Source organism: Vitis vinifera, chromosome 9, assembly GCF_030704535.1.
Source record: "Vitis vinifera cultivar Pinot Noir 40024 chromosome 9, ASM3070453v1".
Classification (NCBI taxonomy): Eukaryota; Viridiplantae; Streptophyta; class Magnoliopsida; order Vitales; family Vitaceae; genus Vitis; species Vitis vinifera.
The window spans coordinates 741005-768374 of NC_081813.1; the positions used below are offsets into that span (position 1 = coordinate 741005).

General features: G+C 32.0%; 2 protein-coding genes across 3 annotated transcripts; both read left to right on the top strand.

Annotated features, from left to right (window-relative positions):
- The first annotated feature begins 9937 nt into the window (after positions 1-9937).
- On the top strand, positions 9938-15506 carry LOC100261826 (proteasome subunit alpha type-6). Its single transcript, XM_002271893.5, has 9 exons — positions 9938-10123; positions 10692-10786; positions 10868-10949; positions 11457-11553; positions 11745-11803; positions 11971-12053; positions 13329-13424; positions 13832-13891; positions 15196-15506. Exons 1-9 carry the CDS (start codon positions 10048-10050, stop codon positions 15286-15288), a joined length of 741 nt encoding a protein of 246 aa, XP_002271929.1. The 5' UTR covers positions 9938-10047; the 3' UTR covers positions 15289-15506.
- Positions 15507-16805: 1299 nt separating this feature from the next.
- On the top strand, positions 16806-24487 carry LOC100266986 (uncharacterized). Of its 2 annotated transcripts, none has more exons than XM_010656117.2 (8): positions 16806-17279; positions 17597-17900; positions 19047-19244; positions 19446-19718; positions 21834-21936; positions 22144-22262; positions 22796-22972; positions 23344-24487. In XM_010656117.2, the coding sequence occupies exons 2-8, from the start codon at positions 17610-17612 to the stop codon at positions 24175-24177; spliced, it is 1995 nt and encodes a 664-aa protein (XP_010654419.1). In that variant the 5' UTR covers positions 16806-17279; positions 17597-17609; the 3' UTR covers positions 24178-24487. The 2 variants fall into 2 exon arrangements, with proteins under 2 accessions (XP_010654419.1, XP_002272507.2); XM_002272471.5 differs by lacking the exon at positions 16806-17279 and adding an exon at positions 17294-17422.
- The last annotated feature ends 2883 nt before the right edge of the window (positions 24488-27370 follow it).

Genomic DNA, 27370 nt, shown 5'->3' on the forward strand with positions numbered 1-27370 from the left:
ATCGTAGCCCCTCCATAGAACAGTACTACCAACCAACGGATAAAGAATGTAGAGGCGACACGTTATTCTCAATTAAAATATTTTTCTTACACACAAATTTAATTACAAATTAATAATTTAATTGTTAAGCATAGATTATTAATTTAAGTGGAAGTAAGCACTGCGTAAGCCTAAAACTTTATTTCTAAGCATGGGGGACCCTATTCTCCCAAAAGATAAAAGATGCCAATTTTTCAATTCATTTCCAAATTTGTGAATTTGCTTTCCAAGGAAGATAAAGACAAAAGATATTCATTTTATTATAAGGTTGACTTTATTCCATCACACCCTTAATAAAGGTCATAATTCTTCTTCTCGTGTAAAAAATCAAAGTATTTGACTAAAAATTGGTAAACTAAAATATGATATAATTATTAAACACATTCTATGTCATATAGTTTATATATAATTAAATTTTATTTAATTAAAGATTATAATAAGATGGGTTTTTTTAAATATTCATCTTTTTACGTTCTTTATATTAAAAGTTTGAGATAAAGATAAATATGTTTATAATATATTTATGAAACGTGTAAAAACTCGAGCTTTATCCCAATTATATATAATTTTAAAAAAATGTACTTTAGTTGTGTTTTTTTTTTCAACTTTTTTAATATAAATAAAATATATATTTTCATAAAAAATGATAAATATTTATTTATTTATAATTTATATTTTTATTTTTAATATAATTTAATTTTGGAATTTTGATAAAATTTTGTTTAAATTTAACAAATAAATTAAATGGGGTGTTACGACAATGTAGATATGAAAATTTTATATACTTATCCTGCCTCCTAGCCTCATTAATATTTTTTTGAATAGAGATAATAATAAATATAAATAAATGGGATAAGACCGTGACCTATCCCATAACCATCCCTATATTTAACAATTAGGTAGAGTTAAATTTACGTATCTTGATGAACCTCTAATTGCAATTTTTATAATTCAGTTGACTTATTTTTTCAAAATCAAAATTTTAAATAAGTCATATAAAAATTAAATACGTCGTTATAACCAAATTAATCATTATGATTATTAAATAAGTAAATTTGAATCAAATTTGTATTTATAAATTAGTCTATAATCAACCAATTATTAAAAAAGTTATGTATACCAACATAAAATTAATTCAAATATAATTATACTCAACTCAAACTCGTAAAATATAATCGTTCCAATTATATCAAAAATCCGTAGTTCTTATTAATTATCGAAAAAACATATCACCAGCCTTTAAAAAAATAATTAATTAAATAAATAAAAAAATATCTAGAGGTTTGGAGTCCACTATTTGTGACAAGCATGTTAAAGCTAATGAGTGAAAAAATAATATTCTATATTCTCAAAATAATATAATATAGATTTTAAATAAAACCTTGGGTGATGTGTAGCCCCATTTTCAAATCAAGACCCCCGCATGTTTAGGGTTGAATTAGGTAGGCATTATTAACGCTACAGTATATCAATTAATTACTCGTCTCCCACCGCTTCACCCTTTCAAAAAAGAAAAATAATTATAAAAACTATTCTTATTAATTTAATGTCTATATAATAATATAATGAGAGAATATTTTTAAAACTATTCTTATTTTTAAAATATTTTTTTTAAAACTATATACTAATTATAAAAACTAATCTTATTTTTAAAATATTTTTTTCATATTTAATTTCATCACAAAACAATAAAATATAATTAAAATTGATAAAATTTTTATATAATTTTAAAATTGTATATAATAAAAAAATAAAAATAAAACGAGTTTGAATAAATATGTAAAAATAATTTATTAAATTTAAATATATTTTTTATTTTTCTCGTATTTTTTTTTTTATATTTTTCGAAATACCCAAAACTTTATATATATTTTATTTATGATTTAAAGGTGATAGCATTCAAAGAATAAAAAAGTTTTAGGGGGTAATTTGATACCCAGTAAAAAGTAAAAATTTGTGGTTTTACAATTTATCCAAATAAAAAAAGGATGAAATAATTAAATAAATAAAAGGATGGAAAAAGAGTTACAACTGATAGGACTGGGCGTGGTCCAATCCTGGACTGGACCACGTATGAATGATTTCAAAGGGAACACGAGGAGGAGGCGGTGGGTTTTCTGGTCTCCCCCGTTGGATGCACTTTGGGTTTGATCCGACGGTGGAGAGTTAAGGAGACTGTACACTCGGGATTCACTTGGAGACAAAAAACGAGCTACAATGATTAAGAGAAGAAAAAAGCCTGGAAGTGGTCGTCCTACCAAATCTGACCGCCGGTGACCGATCTTTAATAAACGCCATGAAATGTGATAAATGTGACCCAGTGGGGCCCGTTTGAAATAAAGCTGGTTGAAAACATTGTTTAAATCCGTGAAAAGTATGTAGGGACGGAGCTTTATAAGATATGATTTGATTAGAAGGACATTTAATGGGAGCCTCCTTGGTCATTTTTTCACATTGGGGTCTAGCCCCGCTTTCAGACTTCGAATGACCGTAGATTCTCATTTTTTTTAATATATTGGGGTCTCGTCTCACTTTAGGATTTTGAATTATTGATAAGGATTAAGAGTAAAGAGATACTTTAATAACTTTAATTACGACAAGTGGAAAGGGGGTATTGGGATCTTTCAAATGGTCTATTCGAGCTTTAATTTATTTAAAGCTATGTTTAGCGTCCTATTGAAAAAACGGAAACATGAAGGATATGTTTGGTTTCTTTCAAAGGAAAATAAAATAAATTTAAATTTAATAAATTATTTTTATATATTAGATTAATCCCATTTGATTTATTTAATTACGCTAATTTAAATAATAAAAAATATATAAATTTTTTGATAATTTTAATTATATCTAATTTAATTATATATTATTTTGATGATAAAATTAAACATTCCAAAATCTTTTTTTTTCTCTTAACAATTCAAAATAATTTACGTTGTTTTATTTCATATTATAAATTTTTTACTAAATTAAAAAAATCAAAATATATAGCTTTTTCTAAATAGAAAAAATAACATATTATTATTTTTTTTTTTTTTTAGTATTTAATATAAATAAAATACTACTAAAATAAACAACCTAATATTTAATACTATTAAACATTAAGATTTTATTTAAAATTAAATAAAAAAACAAACACCACCTAATTCCCGAGCAATACTAAATTTAAAAAAAATGGTATGCATTTCAAATCACCATGAGTCACAAGAGAAGGCTTATGATAACGTAATAAGCGTGTTCCTAAATATTATATTTAATAATAATCTTGTATGCACCATAGTCATTTTCATCACTTAATTATCTCCAGTTTATTGATATCAAATAACCATCTGTCACAGTAAAAATGGTGATGTGGCATGCCCTAACATTTTTAAATTTAGGTTTGACTAGGGCTTACAATGCCACATAGACTAATTTTAAGAAAATATATTTATATTTACATTGCAAATGACCGAATATTCTTACTTTATTTTATTTATTATTTATATTTTTTACAAAAATAAAAAATATAAAGGTATAAAAATAGCTCAAACTCCCCACAACCCCACCCCCCACCACCATGAATGGCTCAATATATGATGTTTTTAAAAGTACTTCTCAAAATAGTTTTCGAAAATAGTTTTTTATTTTGAAGAACAATAAAAACCTACAAACACTATTAATAATCATAAAATGTTTTTTTATTTTCTTTCTGTTTTTTATTATAAGAAAACAAAAAATAGGATATTTTTAAAAAACATTTTTAAATTATTTTTTAGTTGTTTTTTTAGAGTTGTTTTAAACAATAAGCATACAAACATATATAATGATTAAAAATAAAAATTAAATTTAAAACATATTTAAAAATATTAAAAACAATTTTAAATTATTAAACATACTTTTATTGTATAAAACATCATAAAACAATTTTAAAAAACTATTTGTTTTGAAAAAGGCCTAAATTTTTAGTTGTTTTGTGGAAACGTATTTCTTTTTAAAAATCCAAATGTAAAAAATATTTTTCTCAAATTGTTATCCATGAAGGTGTCAAAACGCAATACAAAAGTTTTTAAATTATTCTCTATATCTTTAACCATTGATTAAAAAAATCCTCTTAAAAAAAAAAAAAAAGAAATGTTGTCAAAAAACAATATTTTTTAAAAATAATTTGAAAACCCCATTTTTTATCATTAGTTTGCCAAAAATAAAAAAATTATTTTTTGACAAAATTATTTGTAAGAACAATAATCAAATACGCCTTTACAATGGTTTTTTTTTTTTTTTTTTTTTAACTATGATTTAAAAAAATTATTTATTAAAATATGATAAATTCAATCCAAAATTATGTTTTGATTTTAAATAGACAACTTCTACATCTAAGTTGAAATTATATTCTTAAAAGATAACTTTCAATTGATATTATAAAAAAATATTTTAAATTTAGAAACTATTTTAAAAATATCATATTTTAATTAAATGCCCCTTAAGGTCCACCATCCTCGTCATTCTCGTCGATATTTAGTTATTTACCAAACATTAGAAAATAGAGTCTCTTAATGCCTCCGCATGGACATATGACTTCATCTACAGTCTGACTAGGACGTCAAAAAAGGAAGAAAGGATGCATGCATGACAGATTAATAGTAAAATCGTAAATGGCACCGACACTAATGATTCATAACCGAATCTGAAATGAAAGACAACAAAAAGTATGACGCCCAAAATCAAACCACGGGCCCACAAGAAAGCTGCACGTTGTTCCAACTTCCAATTCATTGAACGTAGCGAAAGCATGTCTTTCAAGTGTGAATACACAAAAGTTGGACAATTAAGTCTTTCGCTCATAAGAATTATGGGTGACTTTGTAGTCAATGCGCGTCTGGGGTGGGTTGGATAGGGTTTGTAGTCCTAGTCAATGTGCGTCTAGGGTGGGTTGGATTAAGTTTGTAAATCAATGTGCATCTAGGGTGGGTTGGATCAAGTTTGTAGTCAATTACTCCAATTTAAACTAAAAAAAATACTAAGGGTATATTTCATAATTGCTTTTCAAAACAGTTTATTTTTATTTTTAATTTTATTAAAACATAAAAGAAAAAAAAAAAAAAGAAAAAAAAAAGATGTTTTAAAAAAAACATTTTTTTTTATTATTATTTTTTTATTTTTAAAAAATTATGTAATTATGAAAAATGATAAAAAAAAATATATTACATATAAAAGTTTTGAAAACGTATTTAAAATATAAAAAACAACTTAAAAACATTTTAAATTCCCAAATAAACTTTTATTTTATAAAATATTACAAAACAATTTTCAAAAACCCATTTTCTAGAATTGTTTTTGAAAATACTTATCAAAGAGCTAAATACCCTATTTGATAACTATTTTCACAAACAAAATTTTTATTATTCAGAATAAAAATACAAAAAAACACATTCAAAAGCTGAAAAACAAAAAACAATTTTTTATTTTTAAAAACATAAAACAAGTTATTTTCAATAATTTTACTTATAGTTGGAGGATTGTTTTAAAAAATAATTATACAAATATAAAAAATAACTAAAAATAATGTACAACATATAAAAATAATTTTCAAAACATATTTGAAAATATAGCAAAAATAGATTAAAATCATTTCAAGTTCCTGAAGACAATTTTATTCTATAAAACATCATAAAATAATTTTTAAAAAAATCTTAATTTGACATTTAAATAAAAAAAAACATTTGAATTTCTATAAGTAACATTAACACTATCAAGATTTTTATATTAAATTTTGAAAAAAAAAATGTCAAAAGTTTTTAACATTCTAAAAAGCTCTTATCAAGCTTCAAAAAAAGCCTTTTTCACTTCTCAAAATCAACCCAAACAAGAACCAAGCGAGGAGGAGCCCCACCATTGACAAACCTTTCGGTTCCAGCAAATGAGAGCCTCGACAACCTTACCAATTATAAAGAGGGTGGACAGAAGCCATTAATTGGGAGGTGAGTGGACAGGCCAGATGTAAACCAGTGAAAAAAGGGCTATCTCATCTCATGGCTAAGCCTAGTGGTCCTATCATTGTGTTGGAGGGACATGGCACACGAATTTCAAATTTTACTGCTACAAGTCATGGTTGTATAGTACAGCCATCGTGGTCCTATATCCTGCCTGAATAAGAAATGCGTTGAAAAAAGCTCCATGATTTTGGCCAGGAGTTAAATGAGTAGGTTTGCTTGACAAAGATTTTTGAAAATGATCTTCTATTGATGGACAGCAACTTCATTGGTTCAAGCTTAATCCCAATTCCCACAGGGAAAAAACATTCAAATTCCCAAACAGAAGTAGAATCAAAAGGAAAAAAAGAAGTAAATAAGAACTGATAATTCACTTGGAAACAGAATTGAAAAATAACAGCAGCATTCAAGGTGGTGTAGAATCAAAACATTAGCAGTCTACAGAATTGAAATGTTGTCTAGAGTGCTTAACAGACTAAGAAAATAACTTTCCTCGAGTTTCTGCTGATATCAATTGTAAATTGTTGGTAATCCATTGCATGCCGAGTACTGAAATGGAAGCATCCTGTTTCTTAACGGTACTGAAAAGCGGAAAGAAATTTACAGAAACAACCATTAGGCGTTTGAGATGATGCAAAGGTATAAAAAGAAGAGAAAAATATACAGAGATCCATATTTTGCAAATGCTTGCAAGTAACAGTCACCTCAAGCCATATTTCGTAACTGAAAATTACCAAGGAAATGAAAGCAAATGGTAGGGAAAATGATTTTATCCTGTCCGATTTACCATAAAAATGCAAAAGAAAATAAAATTAAAATTATAATTATAATTAGTTAGAAACTTATATATTTATAAATTATTTGATTTTTATATAGACGAAGAAAAATAAGTAAAATGAGTTGAAATAAATATATAAAAAATAAACCTAGTTACCAATTTTGTCACGCACGATAAAAAAAAAGAAGAAGTTAGACCATGTGGATGCCCATGTGGCTCAGAAGCACTAGCTTGAGAATGTTTTTGTTGGGGAATCTAGTTTGGGGATTTTTTATGTAAAACACATAACATTGGTCCAAAACTTGCCTACACAGCAAAAGATCTGATCCAAACCATGACTGCTGCTTGTTAATAGGATCTGCCCAATAAGTTTGCTTTTCCAGACTAAAGAGATATCACAAGGATCAAAAACTGACCTTGATGAAGCCAATCTCCTTGGCATTGCTGCGGAAGCACTGCCTGCAACACATGAGCCCGTACTTCCTGATCAAACCATGTGGGTTCCCACAAACACGGCTGATAACGCATTCACAAAAGTGTTTTAGAAATCGTTATATAATCATTCGAAGTCCGTTTGTCAAAAGAATAAAATTATCTGTTATAAGACTACAAAAACAAATATAGAAATTAGAAGGTCAACATATGAAACCCACTTCACTTTTCAAAAGTTAGCCCCCTTTAGTCTCCCTTTAGTCTCTGATTGAATCTTGAAGATAAGTAGCCAACAAGAGAAGGGAAAAAACAAAAAATGATAGAAGGAAAATCGATAACTTATCTGTTGCAATGAAAAAAATATGAAACCCTAATTTATACATTTTGAAATTCTTCACTTCTTTCTGAAAGGTGAAAGAAGTAAAAAAAAAAAAAAAAAAGAGTGAATTAAAAATTTTATTTGAATCAATTTTGAATTGTATTTCTCCTCAGTCTTTTGTTTCCTTTCTTACATTCTCGCTTCTCCTTGAATACCAAACCTAGCCTTGTCATAAAGGTAAGAACCCACATCATTTTAAACTGCATCCCCACTTTGTTTTCCCAAAAGAGGTGAAACAAGGAATAAAAAAGTTCCATCACCAGTCTGCTTATAGCAGTTAGCACAAGAACACTATTTGGCACTTCTTGAAAATGACTCAACTTTCCATTTCACCAAATTTTTGAAGACGTTGGTACCCAGAAATTTTCTGGCATTACGACCTTTAAACATCCCACGTGATGCAAAATCTTCAACAATGAAGCTCACACATACTAACATCTGATGATGGAAGCTCGATTGTATATACAAAAAACCAATGAAGCCCCACATTCACATAGTCACACAAATCGATAAATGCCAAACAACATGAATAGTATAACATCGCAAATACAAACAACTACTTACAAATTCTTCAACCACACGGCTTATTCTATGGATCAATGTCACAATGATAAAAACTCAATGGTAAATGGCGTTAAACAATAATATTCCAAAATCAAACAATTGCAGAGAATTGTGAACAACAGTATAAGATCCCAATTACAAATTCTTCAACAACACAGCTTATTGCACATATTAATAGCATAATGATGAAAACTCGAGGGTAAATGGTGTTAAAACAATAATATTCTCCAATCAAACAATTGCAGAGAATCAATACATTCGAAAATCAGAAAATGTGAGGTCAGTATGAGATCAAAACGATGGGTTTTGAGAACTCATGAAATGTAAATTTACAGTGACAGAAGAGATTGGACTCACCAGGTACGTGAACCAGGGCCATAGTTCTTGGGGTGCGAGTTCCAGACGTTGGAGTGGCCCATTTTCGAATGCGGCAAAACCCTAGCTCGGAGGCGACAATGCAGAGTGGGAACCCTAAAGTGAAGCTAAGAAAATGGTAAGATTCACCGTCATGGCCGAAGGACGATTGCCCAGATCTTTGGGCCGGGGTTGGGCTATTCGATGTAAAGTTGGGTTGGGCTAACTGGGATTTAGCCCAAGTTGAGTTCATCTTGGGCTAGTTTAGGCTTTAGTAAAGTAATTAATTGCCTTTTAGGTCATGTTTGGCAATTGGGAAGTGTCACAGGGAAATGAAAATGAAATACTTGACTATATTTAGACTGTGTTTTACAATGATTTTATGAAATGTTTTTAGTTTTTATAATGCTTTAAATTTTTTATTTTTAAGTGTTGAAAATGGTAGAAACACTTCTCCAAATCACCGCTGAACACATTATTGGAACTTGTTTGATAGTAATTTTATAAAACGTTTTTTACTTTTCTAACATTATAAAATTTTTATCTTTCAAGTATTAAAAAAGTTAAAAATATTTCATAGAATTATTATCAAACACACTCTTAGAGTGTGTTTTGTAGTGCTTTTATTTAAAGTGTTTTTAGAGAATTACCTATTAACTGTTTATTAAAAAAATACTATAAATGATTTTTTAGATTTTTAAAAGTATTTTTAAAATTTTATTAAACATTCTTTTTTCAAATACATTTTTTCATGTTAAAAGCAATTTCTATAATTTTTACCAAATAAACTCTTAGGTGGTGTTTGTTTTTTTACTTAATTCTAAATAGAACATTAATGCTTAACAGTGTTAAATATTAGGTTGTTGTTTTTGTAGTATTTTATTTCTATTAAGTATTAAAAAGTAAAAAAAACCATTATATTATTTTTTATATTTAGAAAAAGCTACATATTTTGGCTTTTTCTATTTAGTAAAAAGTTTATAATAAGTCATGAAAAAGTAGAAAAACAAACAATATAAATTCTAAAACTAAATTATTTTTAGCAAAAAGTCAAAAAAACAAACACCACCTTAGTTTTGAATAACATAAATAAAAGATAAAATAAATATCGAGGAAAAAATTCTAATATGGGAAACACTGAGCTAACTGATAAGTGTACCACACCTTTATAATAACTAGTAAAGAAAACGGTTATATATACTTGAATTCCAAACAAAATTTTATTTCTAAAAATAATTTAAATTTATTTTTAAAAATGATTATTAAATATTATTTTTGAAAATGTTACCAGCTCTATAAAGTGAAATAGGCTTCTAAGTCGAGGCCGAAGCCCAAAAGCAAAACTTATTGGACTGGGCTCAGAGGAACCCATTCAAACGACGTCGTTTTATGTCGTTCCAAATACATTTATACAGGAGTGTGCTTCTTTCTGTATTCTTGCGAAGAAAGCTTCCCCTTCTTCTCTCTATAGCTCTTTTTCTCTGCAAGTCTCTTCCGCACGAAACCCCAAACGGAAATCAAAGTATCAAAGCATGAGTCGCGGAAGTGGAGGTGGCTACGATCGTCACATTACAATCTTTTCTCCTGAAGGTCGTCTCTTCCAAGTAGGTATGAATTCTCATCCCTGATTTGACCTAATCCCCCGTTAGTTTCCTGAGAAAACGAAGAAAGAAGTTTGAAATTTCGATAATAGTTCTATTGCATTTTTTCCGAGGAGTAATGTTAATAGTTTGCGTTATTAGCCTCCGTTATTTCTCTCAGCAACAGAAACTTGAACTTTGTGGAGTCATATGTTGAGTTGATTGTAGATGGGTGTAATAAACTGCAGTATTTTTATTTATTTTTTTCTTTCAAAAGCATTTCGGGGGTTTTTCTATCTGGTTTCTGAGGAAATGTAGGAAAAGGAAGGAGCACTGAATATTATTAGATTTAACTGTTTGGCTTGATTGAGGCAAGATTTTGAGATTTTCTTCTTGTGTTAAATGAAACAACACAGTGTAGGATTTGGGGCTTGCATAGATCACAGATTTGTCGAGACCCAGATTTGGTTGCTTGATGAAGTAATTAATTGGATAGTTTGGATTCAATTATTACCCTTTGTTTCTCACCAGACAACCAGAATTATATGTTTTTTCATTTGTTGAATCTGAATGGTTTTTGTTTTCTATATGAATAGAGTATGCATTTAAAGCTGTTAAGGCTTCTGGAATCACCTCCATTGGTGTTCGAGGAAAGGACTCAGTCTGTGTTGTAACACAGAAGAAGGTTCCTGTAAGTATTGTTGTTGGATTACATTAATATTTTATGTTATTATGTGTACCTCAAATTTAGTAGTTTTGAGGTTTGATGCAGGACAAGCTTTTGGATCAGACCAGTGTCACACATCTTTTCCCCATCACCAAGTTCCTGGGGTTGTTAGCCACTGGCATGACTGGTTTGCATCTTATTACCTTTCGGAGCTGATTGTTTTTGTGTATATAAATATTGAAAATTTTCAGAAAATATTTTCCTGTTGATTCCATCTATCTCAATTGGAATTTTTACCATGAAACCCAATTTTGCTTCTCAAAGGAATATCTCTTTGCTCCTCAACCCTTGTTTTCCTAGGAAAATTTTGTCTTCTATTGATTCAATTGCAGCATGTCTTATAATGATTGACTTCAAACAGTGAGCTCAATTGTATTGATTTTGCGATTTGATGTTCCATGTTTTGTTTTCTACTTGGTGTTTTATCTATGATTGGTTTGGTTAATGGTAACATGTAAGAGTACAAAATTTGTTCTAGATTTATGGTATACATTTTCTGTCGGTTGTTACTTTTATCAGTCCAAAGTTTAGGTTTGCTACATCTTCTTGAGTGGCGAGGTCAAGATGTTATTTCATATCGAATGCTCTTTTGGATTAGTGAACCTTTGGTAATCTTTGGCATGCCATTTTCCAGCTGATGCAAGGACTTTGGTTCAACAAGCAAGGAATGAAGCAGCCGAGTTTCGCTTCAGATACGGATATGAAATGCCTGTAGATGTATTGGCCAGATGGTATTGTAATTTTATTCCTATTAAATCCCACTAGATGGTATTGTAATTTTGGTCCACTTATTTTCCGCTACCACTGAATTCTTTGGCATACAGTTATTAACTACTCAACAAATTATGCTGATATGTTTGATTTAGAGATATCAGTTACATTTTGTTTTCTAAAAGACATGAATTTTGTTGGGTCCTTTCAGGATTGCTGACAAATCACAAGTCTATACTCAACATGCATACATGAGACCTCTTGGAGTAGGTTTGTTTCTAGTCTTTTCCTCAGTCATGGACAATTTCCTTTATATTTTAAAGATCATCTGATGCAATTACATTACTAGAGCTAGGGTTTTTACTTGAAATTTGATAATTCGTTAGCTTTCTACTGATGTCCTTTTTTCTCATCATTCTCTATATTTGTTTTGGAAGTTGCCATGATCTTGGGTATTGATGATGAAAATGGACCTCGCCTCTTCAAATGTGACCCAGCTGGCCATTTCTTTGGCCATAAGGTATGTACAAGTTGTTTCTATCATATTCTATATATAGAATACAGAAGTATGTCAAAAAAGAATGGAATAGCATTGGAAATTTTCAGCTTCGAGACTAAATCCAATAACTACTTCTGACACTTCTCAGTTTCTTTACTCCTCTTGGCTTTTTGTTGACTCTCTATAATACCAATCATAACCAATGCCCAGAAGCTTGGTTTGGGTGGCCAAGTGGAGTGGGGATGGGAAGGTTCCAGGCTCAATTCCACTAACCAAAACAAAGTAAATAAATAAACAAATAAAGAAGAAGAAAGAAAATATAACACAATGTCCAAAAAAAAACTCCGCTCATAAGCAACATAATTAACTCCTATGATATGTCTATTGGGTGCTAATACATTTTTTTTTTCACTTTACTTCTTTCCTCTTTTTGGGTCTCACGCACTGAGGCTTTCAAAGGCATTCCTCTTAGTGTTATTCAACTCTATTGGCATTCATTGTGTAGATCAAAGGGGTTTGGAGATCATTGAGAGGAGATTAGTCATAATTTGAGGAGATGGCATATTTGTATATTGTGTTGTAGTCTAAACCTTTTGTATAGACTCCTTGTATGGTGGAGAAGTTCAATCATATTTTGATCAGTTTTTTTTGTAATTGTGGGGAGGACTCCTCATCCTCCTCATATTCTTTTTAACCTTAATAAATACATCTCTTGTTTCTGATTAAAAAGAAAAAATCTCTAGTACTGGATTAACTCTATTCAACCTTATGGGTAAGACAAATATTATTTACATCACACATTAGTTTTGGTGTACTTTTATTGGGAGGATAATATGTAAACATTTTTTCCCTCGTGTTTGCTGATTTTGTTTGCTTTGATTGGTTTTCCAATTGTACAATATTATATTTATTTTTATTTTTATTTTAAAATAGTCATAATGCTTTCATGAACATGATGACTACTACATATGCATATCAGATATGGACATAGCAGCTTGATGATATATAATATATTTACTGGTTATATTTGTTTTACCCATTGATTTGGAAATCCATTGTTGTAGAGGAAGAAGTTATCTTTTGAATTCTTGGGGCTTTCTTTAATTGTGTATTTGTGTTAATAGATGTCTTTTTTTCTAGATAGTAGCTGTCCGTTGCTAGTTCAGACTTCATGATGCTGTTAATATGGATTCACTGATCTCTTAGTATTTCAGAGTCATGTTTTGCTTGTTTTTTTTACTGACTGCAACTCCAAAGAAACTCCATATTTAATAAATTCATTCTGATATGTTCTAGGCAACAAGTGCTGGATTAAAAGAGCAAGAGGCAATTAACTTCCTGGAGAAGAAAATGAAAAATGATCCTGCATTTTCATATGATGAGACAGTTCAGGTAGGTGTATTTTTTCTTTTCAGGAATCTGGATTTCTAATTATGGCACATGGAGAGGTCTTTGGTCTTGTGGCATATGGTTTTCATTTCATTCTATGTGTCCCCTCTCTCTTTTCTGGTGTTGAATGTTAAATTGAAAACCTTGAGATTGAAAGGCACAGTATCTTTGTTGGCACAATTGTTGTATAGTCATCACAGATCTAAACTCTGAAAGCTAGCAACTTGCCTTTTTGATTCACCTTCTTTCCTAAAAGACATATAAACAACTTTGTAGAAATACAATATTCTGCAGCCTGATCCAGAGATTGTATCGAGCTGTTAGCAAAAGTATGGTCCTTTTGTAGACACAATCATGTTCTTAGTTCTTTTCCTGTGGTCTAACATCACTTCAACGCTTCTATTTTATAGACTGCTATTTCTGCCCTGCAATCAGTTTTGCAAGAGGACTTCAAGCCCAACGAGATTGAGGTACTGAAAATGTCCTTTTTTTAGTTGTTTATTGCTATAGTTTTATTACGAGGAGCTCTACAAGGCCTTTTGGTTCTTTGGTTGCATTGGCATGGTGAGTGTCCCCTTGCTGGGGATCGGTTTTCAATGTTTCTTATCATTTCTCCTGAGTATGGCTCTATATCTAGCTTCTGGATGGATGGATTCATTTATACTAACTCTAAATTATATCATTTTCTTCTCCAAAGAGCCTAGTCAATTGTTTTTCTCTTTCCTATTAGTTAAAAAATCAGCAAGTTGACCTGAGTCTTATTTTCAGTGGAAGGCCATGTTAACTTCAACTTTAAATCTCTCCTCATTTTCCCAAGCTGATTATATACCATATTTCCCTTGTGATCTTCGGTATCTCCCATCTCCTTCTTAGGCATTTCTTCTGTTTTTCATTGCTTTGGAAATTATATCAGAATAAACATTCCGTTTCCAAAATGAGAAGTTCCTAATTGTAAACCTTGAACTCCTCTTTGAACTTTTGATTTTCCTTGCATGCCACCAAAGCCTGGAGACCCCATCAAACTCAAAGGATACATGCTCTGGGACTGTGGGACTGTGGGACTTCACTCTGATTCCTGGGTGATCATCACTCTTATCCTGCATTTGCAGCATAATGGTGCTAGTCAATGGGTCTTACCGAAAACGTGCTCTTAGCTTGCACTTGGTATGTGTGGGAATAGTAATGAAAATAGGATGAAAATAAAGGTGAATCACAATACCATGTAGAAAAGAGGAATCAAAACCCTAGTGAGAGGAAATGTGGTTTCCATACTAATAAATTTTTTATTCTCATTCCCATTCTGAAAAGTAACATAAACACATTAATGAATGAGAATGAACTGGATTTTTTATTCCCATTTCTATTCCATTGTTCCAAACATGAACTAGTGTGAACTGGGAGTATTTTCCCAACTCTCCACATACTTATCCATTTTAAAGTCTCTACATGAAATCCATCTCCCAGGTCCTAATTCACCTCAGTGGTTGTTCTTATCTCCTTCCAGTTTGTCATTCAGAATTCAAATATTCAATGAAGTATAAGGGGAGGAATAATCCATCCCCCTATTATCCACTGTCACATGTTCTCTTGGAAAAAGATACAAGATACATCCAACTCTTGCAGACATCTACGAATTGAACTAGGCCCTCCTATTCGGGAATTTTTTTTCCTTTTTTATTTTTGATTTCCATTAATATTATCGAACGAGAATTTGAGATTTGACTTGAACCTAGAACCTCCCATAAAGTTAATGAACTGCTGTTATTTTTGACAGGTTGGAGTGGTGAGGACCGACAGCCCTGCCTTCAGAGTGTTGTCCACCGAGGAGATCGACGAGCACTTGACTGCCATAAGCGAGCGCGACTGAGTTCTGATCTCTACCTGAAACCGCCTGGACAAGAATGATTATTAGTTCGGAAAATGCTTATTGTTTTCTGTAATTTTAGTCCTCTGGGACAAGCTTAAAGTCGCTTTATCGAGACTGTTGTTATCAGGCTGACTGGTTCTTCTGTTTCCATTGCTCTACTTTCTTTTGTAACTTGATTTAAAAATGCAGAGTGTTAGATCACTGGAGTTTGGAGGAAATCATTGATCATCAGACCATAATGGGCTGGTTTGCCTTATCAAATGAATATGGTTGAAAACTCTTTTGGGACTGATTTTCTTAAAAACTTGTTTAAGAGTGATTTTGAGAGAGATTGGAAATGCATATTAATGTTTTAATCAGAATCATTCCAAATGACCTCTAAGTGATTGATGGAGAAGGCTTCCTTCTATTAGCTTTTTAGAAGTTGAAGTTACTTATGATATTTATAAAACAATTATTATTTATTTGCAATCAAGCCTCAAACGCTTACAATGCGAATTGGGGGAATTGATGGATGGACTTTGTAGAATATGATTTAATATATAGTCAAATGATTTACTATATAGTATATATGATTATATAAAGGACAATATTTGGTATGGTGCATTTTTGTGAGGTGGGATTAAATTTTAACAATATTTAAGTATGATAGGATGTATCCATTGGATGCGATTTTGTGAGATGGGATTAATTTTAATGATTTTTAATGCCGGTGTTTGTTTTTTTACTTGAAATAATTTATTTTCAGGTTATTTGTTTTTCTATTTTTTTCATGACTTATTATAAATTTTTTACTAAATAAAAAAATTCAAAATATATAGTTTTTTTTAAATAGAAGAAATAACATATTAGTTTTTTTTACTTTTTAATACTTAATAAAAATAAAATATTACAAAAATAAACGACTTAATATTTAATATTATTAAGTGTTAAGGTTCTATTTAAAATTAAGTAAAAAAACAAACACCACCAATTAATCTCTATTATTTGGACATTTATTTTTATTTTTATTTTTATTTTTAAAAATAAAATTTTAATTTATTTTATTTTGAACTAGATTTATATGGAACAAACAAATGGGAAACAAATGAAAAAAGAAATATATAAACTACAAGAGATTATTAAACTATCAATTTTCCAAAAAGTTTAAATTTATAGGATTTATGCATCCTTAACATATCGTGTTTTTTTATTTTTAATTTTATATACAAAATTTTAAAACTTTTATATTTATAGGTAGTACTATATTTTAAAAAATAAAAATACTAAATATATTTTTATATACAAACTACTATTATTTTTATTTTTTAAAACAAAAAAGTATTAAAAGTATCTCAGCAACACCTAAGTTTTATTTAATGACATGATTAAAGATCCAATAAACTATTGAAGATTAGGAACTAATTTAATTGAATTTCGTTTGGGAAATTATTATTTTTGTAAACTAAAATCAAGGCGCCCACTCTCATATTTGAGGCAACAAAAACGCGTGGAACGAGCCAAAATCAAAGCAATCCTAACCCATTTCCCTGCAATCTCTCAAATCCGTGTTGTCCCCAGCGTTACCTTCACAACAACATCAACAACTTCAGCAACTGCAGAGAAACCTCCTCCTAGATCTCGATCTCCATTTTCCGATTCTCACCCGGTTTGGTTACAGCCTACAGGTCTAGTCGGTGTCATATTTCGGTTGCTTCAGCGGCAGTTTATTCCTCTCACCGACACGTGTCCGTGGACCCCACACATTCTCACACGGTCACACCTCCCTGCGTTTTGCTTCCTCCAAGTATATATCATTCGCCTACACGCGACTTCTCTAGAGAAAAACCCCATACTAAGAAAATAATAATAATAATAATAATAATAATAAGAATAAAAAATAAAAGAAAGTTTATCGTTGAATCCAAATTCTTTCTCATTGATCACTTCATTTTAGTATATCCCTTAGAAACCGAGGTTTCGAATTTTTCCGTGAAAATCAAGTCCTTCAGGTTTGTTAATTGTGTACTTTGTTTTGTTTATTGGTTTTTCTATATTATTTTTCTCTCGCTTTGAATAGTAGAATCCCAATAAAAATGTTTCCAAAATTTGGGATTTTAGGGTTTTGTTTACGGAAATTTGTGATCATGTTCAGGTTATTCAATTTGATTGTGATTCATTTCTGTGAATTTCCGTGCTTTGGATGTTTGGTTACTGAGAAAAGCGTAGAAGCTTCGGATTTGCTTGGCGGCCAAACGGGATTGTTGGATCAAATATCAGTTGGTATGGTAATTTAGCTGATTGTTTTGTGTTTGATTTTTTTCTGTAGGGATCACAGAGTCATGGCAACCGCGACTATGGCGACGGCGGCTGGGGCGGCTGCTCTTTTATACTATACATTGAATAAGAAATTGCAGACGGGTAGGTCCACGGAAGAGGACGATGAAAATGTGAACAATAACGCTACAATAGGGATTGAGAGAGTTTCGCATAGGATGATTCAAGCGCCGGCCACTTGGCTGGAGACGATCTCGACTTTGTCAGAGACACTTAGGTTTACTTATTCTGAGACTTTGGGGAAGTGGCCTATTGGCGACTTGGCATTCGGGATCAATTTTCTTCTGAAAAGACAGGTGATGACTTTTTTATTATTGTAGTTCTGATTTAGCATATGATTGTATTGCGGTTTGCTTTCTGTCTGTACTTCTTTTTTTTGGTGGGGGGAATGTTTCTCTCTATTTGATGAATGGAACAGTTAACTTTTACCAAAATTGATAGATTTTCTGAATCACTTGGACTGGTTTCTGAGGTAGACTATGGCCAGGGATAAATTTTTAAGAAGTCGGGGGAAATGTAGTTTGTTTTCGATGGGAGAATCATTTTGGTGAATTAGTTCTAGTAATATAGTATTGCTCGAATTTTAAATGTTGTTTAACCATTTATGTTCAATTGAATATGACGACTGATTATTGAATCCTTGTTGATATTCTTCTGAAGTAAGAACACCTTCTTTGGCAACTGGATGCAAATTGGCCTTATTCATCTTTGGAGACCTAAGAGAAAAACAGTGCTTCAATCTAGAAATGTAAAGATTAAAAAAAAAAAAAGGTAATCCTAGGAATTGCCTTTTTTTTAATTGATTTTTTTAGGATTTCTTAATCCTATCAAATAAGCATTGATTATATCTGGATGGTCTCACATTTATCAAAATTGACAGGTTATAGTAGTGTAGGCGATTGTCTTACCTTATGTTGGATCTTTAAAGCTGATATAAAGGTTTTCTTTTTGCTAGATGTTCCTCCAAAAATGTCAGTATGACACCAGAATACCTCCAAATCCTGGGAGTACAAACTGAAAACGGCATAATGCCCCTTTTTTCTAGCTAATTCTTATTATATTGTCTAAGTGCTTCCCCATGGATGGTGTGATTAAAAGGAAAAAATGGTGGTTACCTGATTTGCATATCTGTTTGCACATATGGCACACCTGTGGAGAAAAAACTCTGTTTAATCTCCTTTTATTAAGCAGGACCACAGTTCATACCTGCTTTTATGGAAGACTTTCAAAGTCTGATTTTAACTAGGAGGGGATTTACTATTTTATAAAAGAGCAATCATGTTCCATTACATTTCAATAAAGATCTTATATCCATTAAATTTTGGTAATTTTTTTCTAGAAATATGATTGCCTTTCGCAAGTTTAGATGCTGGTGAACCAAATGCACACAATGGCTTTTATTTATTAGGCCACATATTTTACCTTGTATCTTTACTTTGCAGGGGAACTTACATGTTGGTAGCGTGTTTGGTGGTGAAGATAGTTTGCAGCTCAAAGGACCAGAAATAATCGCAGAACTCAGATATCTCTTAAACTTGTTAACCCTTTGTTGGCATTTCTCAAAAAAGCCCTTCCTGTTATTTTTGGAGGAGACCGGCTATTCCATAGAAAATGTTCTCCTTCATGAGCCCAAAGCAGGGGTAAGTGATCCTGAAGTTCAATGGTTCAGCTGTGTTTACTGATTTGTGTGTATTTCTTCCTTCCACTTCTTGTTCTTGCTTTTTTCTTTTTTGTTTGTTTTGTGTGTGTGTGGATTGGGAAAAAGAGAGAGAGCATGGTGGAGCAGAATATTGGTGGTGTTCCGTTCTGAAGTTCTGAAGTTTATTGCTCATTCTATGCAGATTTTGAAGCCAGCTTTTACAATTCTAGCTGATCACGAAACAAAATATTTCCTCTTATTGATTCGTGGAACTCATAGCATCAAAGATACCCTGACAGCTGCGACCGGAGCAGTGGTACCATTCCATCACACTGTTGTTCATGAGGGAGGAGTCAGCAATTTAGTTTTAGGTTATGCACATTGTGGAATGGTTGCAGCTGCTCGGTGGATTGCAAAGCTTTCAACTCCTTGTCTTACTAAAGCACTTGGCGAATATCCTGATTATAAAGTTAAGGTAAATAAATTATATGGAAATTTAGATTGTAACTATCCTTGTCAATTTAATATATAATTTGAAACATAATTCTAGTCCTTTGTTCTTAAATAATTTTCTATTAGTTTCTAGTATCTCACAAGGAAGATGGAGCATCTTATCTACCTGCTTTTCCTTCAGAATTTTTTCCCCTTGAAAAACCTTAACATTGGAATATTGTTGGTTAAAATTGTGTTATCTTTGCATGTTTCTTTTTCTGTTCTTCTGTTGTTCTATTTATTACGTTTTTTTTGTAGGCAATTGTTCTATTTATTACTGGTTCTTGCAAGACAAGCCCTTGACCTTGTCGCCTTAGTTGTTAAAAACTTGTGATACAACGATACAATACATTTTTTATGAAGATCAATATATATTGCAATCTATATCTCTTTTTAAATATATCTTATGATACATATACAATACATGATACAACTATGCATATGCCTTCAACAATTTTTTATAATCTTTAAGAAAAATCAAATTCATTTTTTTATTAAAAGAATTACTATATTAATTGTTTAAAAATATAGAAAGGCTAAAAATTGATCATAAAAAGGAGAGGTAAAATAATCTTAAAAGAAAAGCCATGTTCTTGTTGTTAAAGACCCATATTGGAAATTGGGTAAATTCATTTTTACAATGAATACTAGAGAATTTTTATTTGAATAGTTTGAATGTTGACATTGAAAATGAGAGTGATTGATGAATAAAAACTTTCACTATGTATACCTTTTTTTAAAAAAAAAAAAAAATCAATGGGGAAGGAATGCCAACAATCATGAAAAGTTGGAACTTTTGAGATAACATGAACATTTTTTTTTCTTTTGCTTTTTGATAGGTAAAGATCAATTGTATTGAAAGTGCCTAGTTGCGGATAACACATAAGCATGGGCGTGTGCCACACACACCCCACCCACCCACACACACACATATAATACATTTTCATTGTTAGAATTTGGAACACACACACACACATATAATACATTTGCATTGTTAGAATTTGGAACTAAAAGTCATACCTAAAAATTTAAAAAGCTTATTTTTGTTTTAAATATATTGTTCATTGCCTATAAAAAAAGTTTATTTTTATGGATTTTGTGATGAACCTATACATTAAACTCATATTTTATTAAATTAAACTTTTTCAAACTCTTTAACATTTAATATTTTCATATGGTATGATATAGTTTAACTCATTAAATTCTGCTATCTTTCATGAAATTGGTTATATATTACTTTATATTTCTTGTTTCCAATATATACACACATGTATGAATATTTTTCTATTTGTTTTCACTATATATAAAAAGAAAAAAACCATGATAGGACATGATACATGATACAAAAAAATATAAAAAACAATACATGATGCGGAAAAATATAAAAACGATATATAATACATTTTATGAATTAATGACTATGCTTGTGACCATCCCACCAAACAGAGTTCTTGGAGGGATAAGTTGGTTATAGTCCTAATGTTCACATTTTTGCATGAAGTGGCTGGTTCAAGACTAAAACCTAAGCATCCAAGATATTGTGGTGCTTCTACCATTGCACCATATAATTGGTTCCTATTATTCAGTGCTTTCAAGAATACATTAAATTTGTTGGCATTGTTCTTTTCTCTTCAACTTCTTCCTCCTGAATTTAGTAGGTATTCCATTGTTTTCCTTATAATCATGACTCTTTAGAAATATTTTGTTGGAATTACCCAAAAAAAAAAAAAAGAGAGAGCTTAGAAGAATGCATAAATAGCTTTATACAAAATACTGCATCTGGATTCTCTTGATTTTTTATTTTGCCATTTTTAATGAAGTTTATAGTTTTTTAGAGAGAAAATTGTGTTGAAATTTCTTTTTTCTGGAATTTCTTCCTGATTATCAGTTAGTTTATTATTTTCCTTATGATTATGGACTTCTTAGAAATATCTTGTTGAGATTACAGGGAAAAAATCACTTAGAAGAATGCAAAATTGCGTCATGCAAAATACAGCATTTGGATTCTCTTGATTTTTGAATTTGCCATATTTATTGAGGTTCATAGTTTTTGAGAGAGAAAAATTGTATTTTAATTTGTTCTTTTGGATTCCTACAGATTGTAGGACACTCTTTGGGTGGAGGCACTGCAGCACTTTTAACGTATGTATTGCGTGAGCAGAAGGAATTGTCAACAACTACTTGTGTTACATTTGCTCCAGGTTTGTATTCATTATGGACTGTATCCTATATGTGCTTTTTTCCGTTTGGACATCCATGCCTTTTGGGCCTTGTTATATTTCACTTCCAACCACATTTATTGTGATCTCCCTTTTGATATTTGCACTTCCATTTGTTTAGTTGAGTTGTGAGACATGTTTGTTGTTCCTTCAGACTGTTTTGGCACTGATTGGATATGGCACATGCAGGTGCTTGTATGACTTGGGAACTGGCAGAATCTGGCAATGATTTTATTGTTTCTATTATAAATGGAGCTGATTTGGTACCTACGTTCTCAGCTGCTTCTGTAGATGACTTGCGAGCTGAGGTTTGCCTGGAAGTGTTATTTTGAATTTCTAAAACTTGAGAATACTACCTTAAATATATAAATTAAGTATAGCTGAAGATTGCCCTTGTCATTCCCCATATTATATTATTTTTTGTCATGGGTTAACAAGATGATGCCAATGCTTATGGGAGGAAATGATCCTGGACCTAGGGTGGGTTAGATATCTAGTTTAGGTTTTTGTCAAGTACACTATGCTTTGATTGCTGCCTTCTGTGCCTGACAAAACCAATATGCCTAGTTACCTAGTTGCAAATCATATATTAAGTACATTTATAGATTGCCCTAGTTATTTCCCATATTATGTTAATTTTTGGGTTAACAAAATGATACCAATGCTTATGAGAGGAAATAATCCTGGACTGGGGTGGGTTAGATATCTAGTTTAGGTTGTTGTGAAGTACGCTATTACCTGCTGAAACCGATATGCCTAGTTTCAGTTTGCTGAGTATGCCTAGTTTCAGTTAACTATCAATTCATTCTGTTCTTAATTAATTAATTTATTTATTTATTAGGTGACAGCATCTGCTTGGCTGAATGATCTGAGAAATCAGATAGAGCGTACAAGAATCCTTAGCACTGTCTATCGTTCTGCTTCGGCTTTGAGTTCCCGTCTTCCATCCATTGCCAGTGCTAAAGCAAAAGTTGCTGGGGCTGGGGCAATTTTACGCCCAGTTTCCAGCAGTACACGGGTAGCCCTTTTTCTCAGCACAATCTATTTCTCCGTGCATTATCTAGTTTCCATGGATTATCCCATGTCCTTCCATCAAATGGACATAATAATAATATAGTATCTTATTATCAGAAATTCGGCAAGTAATTACAACTAAAAACATTATTTTTGTTTCTTTTCCCGACGAGTTCCCTTGCTTATTTTTAGGTCCTCTTGGAAGCATTGTTACCCTTATGAGCAGTGAGGGAGCATTCTCCATGCTTTTTGAATACTGTTAGCTGAATCAGTTTTTAACTTCTTAAATTGGTGGTTTATTTCTGTGATCTGTACTCATAATTAGGGCTAAGTGGCCTAGTGACTTTGGTTTAATTCTGTTTCTAATGTCCACAGGTTGTGATGAGAAGAGCCCAGAGCATGGCTCAAGCAGCATGGATTCGTCCTGCACTTTTATCCTCATGGTCATGTATGGGACCTCGTCATCGAGTGACAGCAGTTTCAAACTCAAAAGAAGCAGGAAATTCCTCAGAACCTTCCTCTAGAATTGAATCGTCTGACCCTCTTATCACATCCCCCACCAGAGCTAAAACTACCATTGAAAGTACAGCACTTCCCATATCTTCATCAGAAGGACTGGAATGGAGTTCAGAAATCGAATGTTCTTGTTCTGATGAAATGGGTCCTCACTCTCATGGGGATGCTTGTCTTGATGAGGATGAGGACATCATGGCCCAGGATGGACATGAAGACCGTATGACTGAAGTTGAGTTGTGGCAACAACTTGAACATGAGCTTTACAATCGGCCAGATGGTGAGGAGTCTGATGTAGCAAACGAAATAAGGGAAGAAGAAGCAGCAGCCATTGCAGAGGTCGGTGAGGCGCCTCAGAGCTCTGCTCCAGAAATGAAGGAAGCACACAGATTCTTTCCTCCGGGAAAGATTATGCATATTGTTACCCTTCTCTCTGAAGGAGCAGAATGTGAAGGTGATGGCACCATCTCCAATGATACAGTTGATGCTCAGTCAGTAGAGACTAATAAGGTTGGGATTTTTCTCACTCCAAGGTCGTTGTATAGCAAGCTGAGGCTGTCACAGACCATGATCAGTGACCACTTCATGCCAGTTTATAGAAGGCAGATAGAAAAACTGATTAGAGAACTTGAGAAGGAAGAAGTTTCAAATACTGATGATCATTATAATACGGAGGTCGGAGAGGTAGCATTATAGAGAATTGGACCACCAGACCTACCACAATACTGAAAGAAGAGCCAAGTTCTTGTCCCAAGGTTTTTCCAGATCTAACCAACCTAGAAATTGTAAACATTCATTGTCTTCACAAAATTGGGGAGCATGGTGTTGGAACCCACAGGTGTAATGCTCTGACCGGAGTCCTCAATTATGTTTATCATAGGTGAGAGATCTTGGAAGGTTGTATCACTTCATAGCCTTTCAAAATCTCGGTCTTTTGTACAGTATTAATATTTGGGTTGAAACTTTGATTCTTTTGTTCTTTAATAGAATGAGTTGATTTGTTCAATTGCCTTGCTCTATTGAATTGTATTTAACTATTTATTGTGACAAGTTCATCATATGATGCTGCCTTTCTTCTCTTGGTTTCATTTATATGGCAAAATGTCAAAAATTACTTAATGGGCTTTGTGAGGAGTCAATTCAGTTACAGAATGAGAAGCTCGACTAGTGGCCACTGATGGGTTTTGAGCCTGGCACCCTTGCTTGTGTGCCATCTATGTAACTAACACAACTGGTAAACTATTATAGCCTGCTAATGCAATTTACAGGCAGCTGCCTTGATGTACTGTTGTGGATTATGGAAAAGGATCGAATTCTTGATGACCAGATTGATGGTGGAAAGTGATAGAATTATTGGTGACCAGATTTATAGAAGAGACCGCTAAATTTCTGCTATGCGGATGTCAGCTTGGATCTCAAACCCAGAAGGCTAGCAATCAACAGTCATGAGCAAAAGGTGCCTGCAGCAACTCTAACAACCGCAAAACAGGTTATGAGAGTCTTTATCTTTTATGGTCCCAGAGAAAACAACACTTGGATTATGATTTGAATTTGTTGAATATGACTTGAATGTTTTTAAAGTTTCCCCACACACCTATCTATCACATTGCATTATTGCTTTCGTCACACATAACTAGTCTGGTCCAGCTAATTTATTAATTTTGGCTTTCATTCTGTATGAAGAGCATCAATGAGTCACCACTTGATGGCAATCTCACATCAGGAGCACAATCTTAGACCTAATTATAAAATATTTTCTCCATTGATAATTGGTTGTAGTTCATAGAAATGTTTAAACTATATGGGTCTTGGAAAATTATACACATGGTGTATATATATATATATATATAGGAATATCCTTGTGACATAAGGCATAATCCCTATACAAGATCTCCAGGTTGTTTAACAAATGCTAGGAATCCATAAAATATGATAGAAATTGTCCATATTCCCGGAACCCTTTTTTTTTTCCTGGTGTATAATCATAAATTGAAAAATGTTCTAAACCAATCCAGAGACAAAGAAAGTGAAATTCAAGCAATCCATACATAAATAACCGTTAAGAAAAGCAAACTCCAAGGCTATCCAAATGCACAATAGAAGGGTATAGTTAAGACTTTGCCTAAGCTTTGGATGGATCTTGGAAGCATCAAGAGAAGGGAAAAAAATAAATTGAAAGAAAAGTAAATTAGAAAAGAAAAATCTAAGGTTCTGAGTCAATACGTACCCAATATTAAATCCGGCCCGTTCAAACATACAGGATCGAGGTTAAACAAATGAGACTAAAGTGCAAAGGAATGAAGCTAAGCTATAAAACAAAGAGACTTAGGTGCACAACAGTAAGACCACAAAGTTGTAGGCAATGAGACCTGACTTGTACATGTGGTATCACCTTATGGATGATACCTTTGGTACTGAAGAAGTACCCTTTGGTACTATAGACGGACCCAACTAGAAGTTTTGGTGAAAATTAGTAAACAATGGAATTCATTTTCTATTGTCAAAAACTTGAGTTCTATCTTCTTTCCTTTTTCTGATTCTCTTAATTTTATTCAGTGACCTAACTTAACCTGAAGAGGAAATGATATGAAACAAATGTGGTATTGGAAAAGGAGTTGTGGTCTGTGTGGACACCCTTGTCGTGTATCACGTTTCTAGATTATATAATTCCTTTCTTTATAATCTTCTCTGTACCTTTGCTTGATTTCAGTGGGTCAAAGCAAATAAACTTTGCTTTATCTACTTGAGGGATAAATTATGATTCTTGTGCAGACTTTAGTTTATTTAAATGACATACACTTGGCTCGAAATATCATTTTAGAACTCTGCTTTCAGCACATGTGGTAATAGAAAATTATCAAATGATTCGATTCAATCCTGTATTTTAGATTACAGACCGAGTCTAATCCTCTGATAGAGACCCATCTGAATGTTTGAAGTTTAGCTGGTTCTACGCTTTATCAAGTTGCAGACTGTTGCCTCAACCCCCTTTTATTTTCGTAGGTTATTCTACCTACAATCGACTAGTATATCCCGTGAATTCAGGGTTGAAGAATACTGGTGAATGCTGGTACGAATCAGCCAAGTTGTATCCACTATCCATCTCGACTATGGTTGCAATTGCTATTGTGTGATTCGACAATGCCTTGATTCGAAGTCAAATCACATGGCTCGCTAAACACGCAGAACCACCGAGAGTTATGGCAACATGACTCGGGTCTAATGGAAATGGAAGTGAAAATAAATAATGATATCCCCTCGTGGATCAAGGAAAAATGGAACAAGAAATCATCCGAATTGACTTTCTTTCTTTCTTTTTTTTAATGATTTTTACTTTTTATTTTCAAGTTACACCAATTGTCAAAAATTAATGTGGGGTGTTAAATTAAGATGGTAATGTTTTTATTTTTTTGACCAATTCACTAATTTTTTTTGAGCTTTTTAACTATCATATCATATATATCATTTGAGATCGAGACTGATGCGTCTCGGGATTTGCTCAATAACTAATACAACGACTTTGAACCATGTATTAGGTTGATGAATCCTTTACACATACTAGAGAGATGATGCTTATTACATCCCAAAGATATCATCGGTTAATGCGATTAATTGCTTTGATTTGGTGCTCAATACTTGATATGATTTTCAGACCTAGTCATTAATGACAATGTTCTCAATATAGGAACCTGCAGACCATAATACAACTTGTAAAATTATTTCAATGATGCTGTATACACCTAACCCTTTGTGGCTTTTTATTAATGATAGGTATATCAAGACATACATTCAGATTTCTTTCTTTTCTGTATGACAAGTCGAAATTAGTATTAGCTACTCAGATGGACCCAGTCATCAATTTCTACGAATTTAAAGACCTGACAGTAGG

What these genes read in the sequence shown, in the direction of transcription:
- LOC100261826 (XM_002271893.5), top strand. Translation starts at nt 10,048, where the DNA reads ATGAGTCGCGGAAGTGGAGGTGGCTACGATCGTCACATTACAATCTTT. An exon ending in CATATGATGAGACAGTTCAG is followed by an intron (nt 13,425 to 13,831) that starts GTAGGTGTATTT and finishes TCTATTTTATAG; the next exon opens with ACTGCTATTTCTGCCCTGCA. An exon ending in TCAAGCCCAACGAGATTGAG is followed by an intron (nt 13,892 to 15,195) that starts GTACTGAAAATG and finishes TATTTTTGACAG; the next exon opens with GTTGGAGTGGTGAGGACCGA.
- LOC100266986 (XM_002272471.5), top strand. Translation starts at nt 17,364, where the DNA reads ATGTTTCCAAAATTTGGGATTTTAGGGTTTTGTTTACGGAAATTTGTG. An exon ending in ATCCTGATTATAAAGTTAAG is followed by an intron (nt 19,719 to 21,833) that starts GTAAATAAATTA and finishes GGATTCCTACAG; the next exon opens with ATTGTAGGACACTCTTTGGG. An exon ending in CAGTTTCCAGCAGTACACGG is followed by an intron (nt 22,973 to 23,343) that starts GTAGCCCTTTTT and finishes TAATGTCCACAG; the next exon opens with GTTGTGATGAGAAGAGCCCA.